The 13,218-nt window shown below is 38.2% G+C and overlaps 1 protein-coding gene across 1 annotated transcript; it reads right to left on the bottom strand.

Moving 5' to 3' along the window:
• Positions 1 to 9: 9 nt before the first annotated feature.
• Positions 10 to 12,600, bottom strand: eif3jb (eukaryotic translation initiation factor 3, subunit Jb). The gene is made up of 8 exons (XM_061887362.1): positions 12,402 to 12,600; positions 12,175 to 12,260; positions 6,127 to 6,181; positions 5,941 to 6,050; positions 5,758 to 5,854; positions 5,381 to 5,545; positions 5,211 to 5,284; positions 10 to 1,156 (listed from the first exon to the last, which is right to left on the bottom strand). The coding sequence occupies exons 1-8, from the start codon at positions 12,412 to 12,414 to the stop codon at positions 1,028 to 1,030; spliced, it is 729 nt and encodes a 242-aa protein (XP_061743346.1). The 5' UTR covers positions 12,415 to 12,600; the 3' UTR covers positions 10 to 1,027.
• Between the last annotated feature and the right edge of the window lie 618 nt (positions 12,601 to 13,218).

The following is a 13,218-nucleotide window of genomic DNA, read 5'->3' as shown; positions in this document are numbered from 1 at the left end:
AAAAAACACTTTGTTTTGACCAGTGATTTATTAAATTAGATGTTTATAAAACACTGCAGATAGCTTAATGTCAACACAGTAGTCAATTCTCCATGTAACATTGCAACTGGTCAACTTCTAGAAAAGAGAAATATATCGCTTTCAAATGGCTGTAGCCCATATGAAGACATGGTTGGGGGATATCCATAAATCCCATTTTCCACATCACACTTGATACAAGCCTGCAGAAGTCATGATTAGAGACCATTTTGAACATGTTCATCCAAATTCTAATCCAGTCTTCAGCACTAGTATAAATCATGTTGGTAGCAAATGATAGTTGTCATGCACAAAACAATACCACTTAATACTTCTGCTCAGTTTTTTTCAAGACATCCCAGATTCATAGTATGGCTGTGGTGGTTTAAAGTCATATTTAATTTATATTCATTCTTCCCTTTTAGCTTTAACCTGTTTTTATACTTTCTGTAAATAAACATCTTGTCAGTTTAACAGAATAAACTCTCCATTTATAAAGATTGATAATTGCTTTGCATTTGGCAACCACTTATAGATACTATATACTTATCTGTAAGAGAACCCATCCACAAGTGAGACCCAAAATATATATGACATTCTGGTTTAAGAATTTGCATAGAACCTTCTGTTTCTATGTCACTACATGTATAACTGCAACTATGTCTCTTATTCTGACAGTAGCAACATTTCTTTGAAAATGAGCCCTGAAAACAGACACAGTACACACGTATTCTCCCTTGAAGCAGGTTACCTAACAGATAAACTTAATCATGTGAGTTTGCATGTGAGTCCAGTATGCATGAAGAGAGAAAAGGCAATTTCTTATTTTTAAAATGTTAAGAGAAAGTGAGCCTGGATGCTACCAGTACAGTCCCTGAAGTCACTGAAGCAAGATGCAGGGGGCAACATATAGTTCTGATCTTCCAGGATGACACTGGACAGCAAAGGAAGGTAGCGTTTCATCCCTCAAGGTTGGAAGAGGGGGCATGACGTGGCAGCGGAGCCTGTGTCACATGAAGTCCTCATACTCTTGGGTGAAGCCGCCGTCAAAACCACCATAGTCCAGGTCATCTCTCATCTGTGCTTTTAAACCACCACCGGGCACGACACCCTTCTTCTTCTTCTTGGCTTTCATTTGCTGGGATAGGAAACAAGGTGAGTAGATATCTAAACCACTTATTCCGATTCAATAAAAATTAAGTTTTTTGCTAAAAATCTTTCCTCAAGGCTATGTCTACACTAAGCCGGATAACCCCTTAAATAAAGAATTAGCCTAAGCCCTGTTTTAGCCACATTAAACCAGCATATAAGGTTTTCCCCCCTCTGACAAATCTTTACACGGGTAAGTGCACCGTGTTTTTCTTGAATCTCCGGCTCTTAGCTATGTATGGACTCATTGATCGTCAACAACCTGAGTTCGGAGAAGAGGTAACACCAGAAAGACCGCGTCATATGGAGGAGAGTCATCCAGACATGCCGTGTTTTTCCTTCCTCGACATGTATATACACTTGTGGAAATCACACATGAAAGCGATTGCAACTATTTCAGATACAACACTTCTCTGATGGCAAGAGAACTTTACAATGTCCAGGTCAGCTGATGCTTCTCCGGGATCTTTTGCCTACTTACCAAAAAACTTTGTCCATTTGTCGAAGGAGAGACAACGAGAATGCGGGCTCCCGTGAATGTGATAAAACAGGTTGCGTGTGCTTAGTATTACCTGGCCGTCGAGAGAAGACCAACTACAGAAAACAGCGAATGCATTTGGAATGGCAAAGCAGACTATCAGTTATTGTCCGCCATGTATGTCACGGACTCAACGTCTAGGTCCACAGTATATAAAGTCACCAAAAATGAATGGACAATGAAGGTGAAGGCAAAAGAGTGAGGAGTGGCCTGATAAGATATCTAGATCCCTAGCTTGTTTGTTGTCAAATGTTCTTTGTCACATTGTCTACTTTTATATGTCCATTAAAGATTTGATTATGTTTTGATGTTTCAGGTGTGATTCACTACAATAGGGCCCCACAGCACACTGGATTCCAGTTCATTGAAATACCGCAATTATATATTGTTCAGATAAGTTCAATTTAAGAACTTGAAAACAAAGCAACACTGTACGCATTTTCGGTGCATGCGAATCAGATCGCGTTGCACTGGCTGACAGAGGGGGTCTAAAACGCCCATTGTGTGTGTGTGTCTGTGTGTGTGTGGACAAAGATAAGGCTAGGTAGGATTTACCCTGGGTTACCTTAGTGTAAACGGGGCCCTAGACTACAGGGCAATAACACAGACCCTGCTCGTACTTTAGTTGAACCTGGTTTTCTTACCTCTCACTTTCTATATGATTTGTTTTTTGACAATAAAGAAATTAACATTCTGCATGAAAAAAGGTAAAAGTTATGTTAAACCAGTCTCTCAAATAGTGTTGCAGGCCCCCCAGTAGGGGCACAGTAGTGTGTCAGGTGGGGCCTGAGAGACAAGGGACTTCTAATATTATTCGTTTTACATTTTTGAAAGGTAGGTGGCAGCACCGTACTAATCAACTCAACTTGCTCAACCAGGATATATGACCAAGTATACTTACAGTACAGGCCAAAAGTTTGGAAACACCTTCTCATTGAATTTTTTTTTCATGACTATTTACAATGTAGATTGTCACTGAAGGCATCAAAAAACTATGACTGAACACATGTGAAGTTATGTACTTAACAAAAAATAAACCCCAAAATAAACCAGAAAAAGCATCCATGGCCAGCTGGACCAAATTCACAACTGTCCATCGAGTGAGTCACACTTTAAATATTGATCATGACACACGCAGGACGTCATGCATGTCCTCTGTCCGGCAAGATATGTACAAACAAAACATGACATGTGGGCTAATACTTTACAGATACTGTAATATGATTGTTCATGTTTTTCAGTCAGTAGACATATATAACATGTTTTCAGTTATTTCACCTTTTTTGTTAAATACATAACTTCACGTGTTCAGTCATAGTTTTTGATGCCTTCAGTGACAATTTACATCGTTGTGAAAAAAAAAGAAAACATGTGAAATTATGTACTTTACAAAAATAGGTGAAATAACTAAAAACATGTTATATTGTAGTTTCTTCAAAATAGCCACCCTTTGCTCAGATTACTGCTTTGCACACTTGGCATTCCCGACGCGCTTTAAGTACACTTGTGAAGTGAAAACCATTTCAGGTGTCTACCTCTTGAAGCTCATCGAGAGAATGCAAAGAGTGTGCAAAGCAGTAATCAGAGCAAAGGGTGGCTATTTGGAAGAAACTGGATTATAAAACATGTTTTCAGTTATTTATTTTTTGTTAAGTACATAACTTCACATGTGTTCAGTCATAGTTTTGATGCCTTCAGTGACAATGTAAAAATAGTCATGAAAAAGAAAAGAGAACACATTGAATGAGGTCTGTCCAAACTTTTGGCCTGTACTGTACGTGCATAACCATTCAATTTACCTGTAAAGCGGATGTTAAATAGTTATTGTCAGGTTCTCATTAGAATTTCAATTCAGGGGGTGTGACAACATTTTTGTCTCCTAGAGACAGAAAAAAATAGAGAACCACTGATCTAGATGGACATGTGGTACACAGACTTATCCTGTACTTGAGTTATTAAAAAGGACTGGGGGGGGTGAGACCAGTACTTCTTAAATAGTGGGAGGGCATGATAAGGTGTTTTTATTGGGGGTTCCCAATTGTATATCAATTTTAACTGCCGGACAGCAACAGAGACACTGACTCTGATGACTTCGACGAGACGGAGCCCGCCATTTTGGATGCCGTATTCGCCCAATTTTTTTAATTCAGACACCGAAGAAGAAAAATTCGAGGGATTTGTGGATGAGGAATGACTTCTGAAGGTGAGCTTTAAATGTTTATTTTGTGTGCTGTGACATTAACGTTCGAGCAAAGTTGAGTTATTGATGTTGCTATTGCTCTGCAATATTTTGAGTGTTACTATTGCACATTCGCACACTGGTTTGTATTAATAAAGTTTGACTGACCTATCAGACGGTTTTTTTGACATTCCCTTTAGCGCAGCGTGGGCGCGGCTTATGACCCGGTGCAGCTTATAGGTTTACAAAGTTTTTAAATATGCCATTCATTGAAGGTGCGGCTTATAACACGGGGCGGCTTATAGCGCGGAAAATACGGTACTTGGTGCAGATGACTAAGATTGCAATCATTAGCAATGAACGAATACATTTTTGGTGTGGTGAGACAATGGAGCAGACGGAAGCCAAGAGTGTAGTGAAAGTGACGACGCTATATTCGTGGAAGTTGGACACAAGCTATGTCGACACAAATGGAGTGCTTACCCCAAAATAAACCAGAAAAAACATCCATGGCCAGCTGGATCAAATGCACAACCGTCCATTGAGTGAGTCACACTTTAAATATTGATCATGACACACTCAGCACGTCATGCATGTCTTCTGTCTGGCTAGATGTGTACAAACAAAACATGATATGTGGGCTAATACTTTACAGATACTGTAATATGATTGTTAATGTTTTTCAGTCGGTAGACAGGTGTTTTGGTATTGTGTTGTGCATTACAAAGTCAAACGTGTTTTGTGTTGACACAGCTCCTAGCTTATCTTTTTCCGTAGTTAGCTTTTACGGCTAATACCATAGCCCACCGACGTGTTACTACACTAGATAAAGAGTTTCTCAGTCTTACCTCTTATAATAATAATAATGCTGCTACAGCTTGGTTATTAAACAGGTTATGGAATTAAGTATTGTTGATGGTTTTATTTTCAAAGTGATTTAGATGTTGAACTGATTGCTTCCATTAGGTGCATTGCTACCCACCCATAAGACAATTTGAACATCTTAGAATACAGAAAAATAACATTTTATCTCGTCTCTCATAAGGATTGTGAATGATAGACAAAATAAAAATTTAAAAAAGTAAAGATCCACTTTAACATATTGTCAGTACAGTGTTGTAAACCATTTTCACATGTGTTAATGTTAAGAGGTTACTTGAAACATTTCCTTTGAATGGTAAATTTTGTATGTTTACATGAATATAGAAAATTAAAACTACCAGTACACTAAACATTGTGCGGTACATTGTTTGATCATTTCAGGTCAAGTAAACAGTGCCCCTTAGAAGCCATAAAACAAACCAGAACAAGTATTCTGTCTCTTACCTTTTCTTGTTTCTGTTTTTCACTAAGTAGAACAGAAAGGGAGTTACTTATTTTCTTCAACTCATCCACCTCCACTGAGAAAGAGCAACCATATAGTGTTAGAAGTTCGATTTGCCTGAAAGTATTCTGATAAAGTGATAATCAGTGTGCTTCAATTAAAACATGCTTACATGTAATACAGAGTTCCCGAAACAATGAATCCAAAAAGCTTGAATAATGGACTGATTTTTCAAACTGGGATAGTTTCTCTTTTAGCAATTTCTCTAATTCTGTGAAGTCTTCTTTGGAAGATGGACACATGGCATCAATTCCAGCTACTGAAGAACTCCCAACTCCTGCAAAGAAAAAAAAGTTGATGTGCCAACAGTATTAAGCAGTGCTTGATGACATGTCAGCACCTAAAAGACAAAGCTGGAAATAAGAAAAAGTTTTAGAAATAATGTTGACAGCGATGATTTGACTTACTATCAATGTCAGAAAAATGTTAAAGGCACATGTTGACCTAGGAAGAACCCACTAAAATACTTCACAGGGCAGCTCGTCTTACCGAAGGCATCTTTTGCTAACTCCATGTCTGCATCTTCCTGTAGCTTCTGCACTCTTAACTTCTCTGCAACTTGTTCTTCAGGGGTTAGATTTTCTTGCTAATTAAAGAGAAATCTTAAGTTATATATCAATTCCAAGTATCAATGCAAGAAATAACTACAGATACTACAAAAAAACAACTCACCTGCTCTTCCAATTCTTTTTCTTTTAGCTCCTGTTGTTTTTTCTTTAAACGGTTTTCTTTCTCTTTAATCTTTTCACTCAACTTTTTCTTTTCAGAAACCTTTGAAACCTCTGAAAAAACAAAATAAGTATTTTACAGCACTGAAAGCAGCCAGGTTTGAAAACATAGGGACAATCATTACATTACCTATTTTGTTCGCGGCAGCTTTTTTCTCCTCTTCTTCCTCATCATCCCAGTTGTCCTGTGAAGATAAACAAGGTCGGTTTCTATTTAAAAAAATTTTAGCAGGCAACAGTTACAAGCTAACTGATCAGGTAGCTGCAAATCTAATTCACCAATAAATTACATTTAGCATTTTGCAGATATTCAAAGTATTTAACAGCAAACAAGCAAGTTATTAAGTACAATAAATGTGGCTAATGCTTTCCAAGATTGGAGGTTTATTCACACCAGAAAGTAGGTGAACTTTTTTTGGCACCTAATAGTAATCATGTTTTGTTGTGGGCCACTTCATTTTCTTCTTAAATCAATTAACATTAGTCCACATAGAAAGATCCTGAGCCTGGGATTGAACCCAGGACTGCAGGACCTGGGGATAGGTTGGCCCTACTATGTGAATGTGAGTGTGAATGTTGTCTATCTGTGTTGGCCCTGCGATGAGGTGGCGATTTGTCAAGGGTGTACTCCGCCTTCCGCCCCGTTGTAGCTTAGATAGGCGCCAGCGTCCCCCGTGACCCCAAAAAGGAATAAGCGGTAGAAAATGGATGGATGGATGGACAGTACTAGTCACCAACATTTTCAACAATGAAAATCACTTGCGGCCAATGTTAAATCTACAGTAGGGTGACATTAAACACCACCAAAAATAAATAAATAAATAAACAAGCATGTGATTGAAGTATTAAAGACATCAGCACAATATTTTAAGGTTTTTACAAAAATCTGGTATTTATCATTTAGGAATTACAGCTCAACTAAGCCTTCTCAATACTAAAATTGTCGTATTGACAGTTGAATCCAAATGTTTCTGACATTAATACACACTGTTTAAGAGGAAGAATTTCCAATAGGCCCAAAACATGTCTCAAAAGACCACATGCATCATTTAAACAAATTAAAACATTACCAACAACATCAAGTAGTAAAAGTACTTGAACGCTTGAAAGTTACATTATCTACTGTATACACATTACCACATAGCTAAACAAGCTGAAATGATCACAATGCCCCAATAGTGTACAAGAGGCACACTGCAACAAATTAGATAGAAACATGGAAACTAGAACTTTTAATGTAGGTGTGAAAAAAATCAACTGATATGAGAAACCAGACTAATTTAGTTGATAGAAACATACACTGTAAAAAAGTGACATGATGCAGCACAAATCGTCAATGCTCTCTTTCAAACTAAAAACAAAAATGTATATCATGTGCGCTCATCTAAAAAAAAAATTAAGTAAATTGCATATAATGTATATTGTATACTCTTACTTGAGTAGATTTTAGATACTCCGCCTCACCACTGGGTGTACATAATACAGTGATCAGTCATCACTTTCTGTTTAAAAAAACAAAACACTTCTAAGAGGCTCCACCCTCAGGCAATTTTAGTGGGTGTACAGAAACTATTATGGCATTCACCTGCACTATCACAGTACTAAGACCAATACTTGCCAACATTAAAATGAGACCTTTACGGACTAAACCTAAAATCTTGATCGTGTCACCTCATGCTTTCCTTTGACAGCAGCTCAAATTAGCATGGCGAGCTAGCGGTTGCCTCATGTTGTTGACATTAGGGTGACAGTTAACACAACCCAAAAAAACAATAAATAAACGAGCATGTGATTGAAGCATTAAAACATTACCATATTATAAGGTTTTTACAAAAATCTTACCCTTTAGGAATTACAGCTAAACTAAGGAATTGTGGTTGTGTTGACAGCTAAATCCGAATGTTTCTGACAAATTCCCACTATGTAAGAGGAAGAATATCCAACGGACCCAAAACTTGTCTCAAAATACCACAAGTGTCATTTAAACAAATTAAAATATTATCGACAGCACCAAAGTAGTAAAAGTACCAATCCGTTTTATACGGAGCTTTAAAGTTCCATTCTATTCTACTGTATTTACATTATTACATAGCTAAACAATGCCCCAATAGCGTACAAGAGGTACACTGTGTCAAATTAAGAGATATACACATGGAAACTACAACTTTACATGTAGGTGTGAAAAAAATTGAATGATTTGAGAAATCAGACTAATTTAGTTGATAGAAAAGTACCGACTGTAAAAAGTGACAAGGTGCAGCTCAAATTGTCAATGCTTACTTTAAAACTAAAAAAAAAAAACATTTATATCATGTGCGATCATCTAAAAAAAAAAAAAAATGCTGCAGTAAATTGAATATGTTTAATGTTTTACACACATCTTCAGTTGTAGTCCAAGAACCTTAAAAAATAGCTACGAAAGAGGGCTGAGCAATATATCAATATACGCGATATATCGCGAGTTTGTCTCTGTGCGATATGGAAAATGATTATATTGAGATATTTGAGTATTCTTTATTCATTTTAAATTGCCTTTCAAATGTCTATTCTTGGTGTTGGGTTTTATCAAATAAATTTCCCCAAAAAATGCGACTTATACTCCACTGCGACTTAAATGTTTTTTTCCTTCTTTATTATGCATTTTCGGCAGGTGCGACTTATACTCCGGAGCGACTTATACTCCGAAAGATACGGTACGTATACGCCCTCCCCCAGCAGAGAGGTAGCAGACTGGGCTACGTTAGCTGTTAACGTAGCCGTGCGAGTGGGAATAAGAGAGAAAAAAGGTGCGAATCTGGTAACAAATGAAGGAAGACTTAATTCCCAATAAAAACAGCAGGGTTTCTATCGTCTGGCAGTGGTTCAGCTTCAAGTGGGAAGATGTCGAATAGACAACTGTAATTTGTCAAGCGTGGGGCACAAGCGTTGCTACCAAAAGTAGCATTACTGCTAATATGTAACATCATTTGAAAAGTCACCTGCTAATTACTTTAATACAGTTTTGGTCAATTGACTTAGTTGTGATTTCCTTCTCTGCATGAAAGTTTAAAATGAGCATATATTAATGCAGTATGGACAAGAATGTTTTAATGTAGACACAGAGTCATCATACTGCTGTGATTATATGTATCAAGTGTTAGTTCAAGAATAAGGCAAACTATCGAGATATATATCGTGTATCGCGATATGGCCAAAAATTATCGAGATACTAAAAAAAGGCCATATCGCCCAGCCCTATTTTGATGACTACCATATTTTCCACACTATGAGGCACACCTAAAAACCTCAAATTTTCTCAAAAGCTGACAGTGCGCCTTATAATCCGGTGCGCCTTATGTATGGACCAATATTGAGCCACAATAAGCGGTAAAAAATGGATGGATGGGTGGAAATCTCGCAACTATGGTAAGCAGCTGCCAACCTTATTTTCCCCCGTAGAAGAAGAAGCGCGCGGTGCATGCTGGGATATATGACTGCGGGAGGCGTGCTGTTTCTGTGTGTTTATGTAAAGACCCCAAAATGGCTCCTATTAAGAGACACGCTCACAACGCAGAGTTTAAACTCAAGGCGATCAGTCACACAGTAGAACACGGCAATAGAGCAGCAGCGAAGGAATTTAACATTAACAGCAGCGACACGGACTCGTTTAATGACGACTTCGACGAGACGTATGCGCCAAACTGTTTGATTCGAACACTGAAGAAGAAGAATTTGAGGGATTCGTGGATGAGGAATAACTTAAAAAAGTGAGCTTTACATGTTTATTTTCTGTGTTGTGTGACATTATCATTTGAGCAACGTTGAGTTATTGATACATTATTGCTTCGCACTATTTCGAGTGTTACTATATTGTAATTGCACTAACGTTTGATGTACCGTAACAGTATCAGACTGTTTTTTACGTGTTTATTGAATCGGGGAAAATAATAAACAGCTGTTTATTCATTTGGGGAGTGAACGTAGTTGTCAGAACGCTGGTTTGGAATTATGAATAAAGTTTGACTGACCTGACTGTTTTGTTGACATTCCCTTTAGCACAACTCCATTTAAAGGATGCATAACGTAACCCCAGCCTCTACTGAAGCATATATTCCGAGCGCCTTATACAAAGTTTTAAAATATGACATTCATTGAAGGTGCGCCTTATAATCCGGTGCGCCTTATAGTGCGGTAAATACGGTACTTTATACTTATATACTCTTACTTGAGTACATTTTAGGTACTCTGCCCACCTCTGGGTGTACATAATACAGTGATTAGTCATCACTTTCTGTTTAAAAAAAAAAAAGAACAATTGGAAGAGGCCTCCAACTAGCACCCCATACTGAGGCAATTTTAGTGGGTGTACAGAAACTATTATGCACTGTCACAGCACCTAGCCCAATACTTGCCAACATTAAAATAAAACCTAAAATCTTGATGCACTGTCACAGCACCTAGACCAATACTTGCCAACATTAAAATGAAACCTAAAATCTTGATCGCGTCACCTTCATGTTTTTTTTCTTAACAGCAGCTCAAATTAGCATGGTGCGCTAGCGGTTGCCTCATGTTGTTGACTTCATACTAGGGCTGGGCGATATATCGATACATACAATATATCGCGGGTTTGTCTCTGTGCGATTTAGAAAATGACTATATCGTAATATTCGAGTATACGTTCTCACGCAGTTGCTTCTAGCTGCGGGCATTACACTTCAGGCTCTTCTCACTCTTTCCTTCTCACAGACAAGCAGGCGCACATTCTTACATAAGTCACATACTGTCACAAACGTATACGCCCTCAGAGCAGGGAAGTAGCAGACTTGGCTACGTTAGCTGCTAACGTAGCCGTACGAGTGGGAATAAGAGAGAAAGAAGGTGCGGATCTGGTAACGAAGGAAGACTTAATTCCCAATAAAAACAGCAGGGTTTCCATCGTCTGGCGGTGGTTCAGCTTCAAGCAGAAAAATAACATTTTGTCTCGTCTCTCATAAGGATTGTGAATGATAGACAAAATAAAAATTTAAAAAAGTAAAGATCCACTTTAACATATTGTCAGTACAGTGTTGTAAACCATTTTCAATGCTACCAAAAGTAGCATTACAGCTAATATGTAGCATCATTTGAAAAGTCACCTGCTAATTACTTTAATAAATACAGTTTTGGTCAATTGACTTATTTGTGATTTCCTTCTCTGCATGAAAGTTTAAATTGAGCATATATTAATGCAGTATGAACAAGAATGTTTTAATGTAGACACAGAGTCATCATACTGCTTTGATTATATGTATCAAGTGTTAATTCAAGGCTAAGGCAAAATAGAGATATATATCGTGTATCGCGATATGGCCTAATATTATCGAGATACGAAAAAAAAAGGCCATATCGCCCAGCCCTCTTTTAATGACTACTTTATACTTATATACTCTAACTAGAGTACATTTTATGTACTCTGCCCACCTATGAGTGTACATAATACAGTGATTAGTCATCACTTTCGGTTTAAAAAAAAAGAACAATTGGAAGAGGCCTCCAACTAGCTCCCCACCCTGAGGCAATTTTTGTGGGTGTACAGAAACTATTATGGACTGTCACAGCACCTAGACCAATACTTGCCAACATTAAAATGAAACCTAAAATCTTGGTCGCTTCACCATGTTTGTTCTTAACAGCTCAAATTAGCATGGCGCGCTAGCGGTTGCCTCGTGTTGTTGACGTCATACTATAGTTAATATCGGCCACTGGTTTGTGACAACCAATATCACGCAATTATATGTCCGTGAGTTTAAAAACCACACATCCATTTTGGAGTAAACACGCTGGTGTCGTCGATTATTATCCATTCTGGACACGAAGCGGCGCGGAGTTAGCACGCATGTTAGCACGCCTGCTACACCAACTTAGACTTGCTTCGAGCTACTAGAATTCAAACAAGAAGACAACTAAAACCACGTCAAAACCCTCCATATGTAATCATTGATACATTTGGAATTAGAGCGGGATTGGGGCCGTGCGCAAACTATTGGTCACAGGCAGGTTGTAATTCTACATGAGTTAGCCGCTAGCTCGCTACTCGTGTTAGCCGAGTGCGGCGCGGCGTTGAACCGCTGCGCTACTAACCTAAAAGACAGTACAAGAACGCCATTAAACCGTAAGTGACTAATTATATCAGACAAAACCCGCCATTTCTACATACTCTAACATCGTCGTCTTCGTCCTCGCCTTCCCATTTGTCCTGTACCGCCTTCTGAGGCGTCCCCTCCGGCTCGAAGCTGTCAACGTCTGTAAGAAAGAAAAAGAAAAAGCAAACAAACAACACATGTCACAAGTCAGCGATGTAACAAAGGAGCGATGTGTTCTCATATCAAAGCCGACGACGAGTGGATAACACATGTTGTTATCCGCTCCAAGTTGCTTGCTTACCCCAGTCCGCCATGTTGGCTGTGATGCTCTGCTTTTGACAGGCGGCTCTTCTCCCACTTCCTCCACGTCACGGCTGTACGCAGACTTATTAATGTGTTAAGCTTTCGGCCAGCGGTTCCAAAGAAAAAATGAAATGTAATATTCGTTTTGTTTTACAACCGCCACCGTGTTTTCTGCCGTACCCTTGTGCGATAACGACTGCTTGTAACTATTTTACTAATAGTGACGTCACTCCTTCTTTGATCAGCCAGTTAGCTAACGTTACTGTTATACAAAAAAAAGCAAGCCTTTATGAAAAAAATAATATGGTTACTTAAAGCAGGGAGTTTTAACCTTTTTGACCACAGGGTCCACTTGAATAGTAAAACTAAATTAGTAATCTTACTCATAGGGCCGGGCGATATTGCCTTTTTTTAATATCGCGATATTTGTAGGCTATATCGTGACATACAGTATATATTACGTAATTTTGCCTTGGCCTTGAATGAACACTTGGTGCATATAATAACAGCAGTATGAAGATTACCGTATTTCCTTGAATTGCCGCAGGGCATATAGCAGGGGTCGAGAACCTTTTTGGCTGAGAGAGCCATACAAGCCAAATATTTTTAAAAGTATTTCCGTGAGAGCCATTTAATATATATATTTTTTTACACTGAATACAACTATATGCGTGCATTTTTAAGAAAGACCAACATTTTTAGAGTATAATAAGTCTGTTATTCTTTTTAATAACATTGTTATTCTGAGGCTAACCAAAAATTAGAAAAAATTCTTCTTACCATTAATGTGACTTCTTAAACAGGTGCGGTAAAAA

The sequence above is a fragment of the Nerophis ophidion genome, linkage group LG25 (genome assembly GCF_033978795.1).
Source record: "Nerophis ophidion isolate RoL-2023_Sa linkage group LG25, RoL_Noph_v1.0, whole genome shotgun sequence".
NCBI classification, from domain to species: Eukaryota; Metazoa; Chordata; class Actinopteri; order Syngnathiformes; family Syngnathidae; genus Nerophis; species Nerophis ophidion.
Note: the sequence above shows the minus strand (reverse complement) of the source record. Positions and strands in the feature narration are given on the sequence as shown.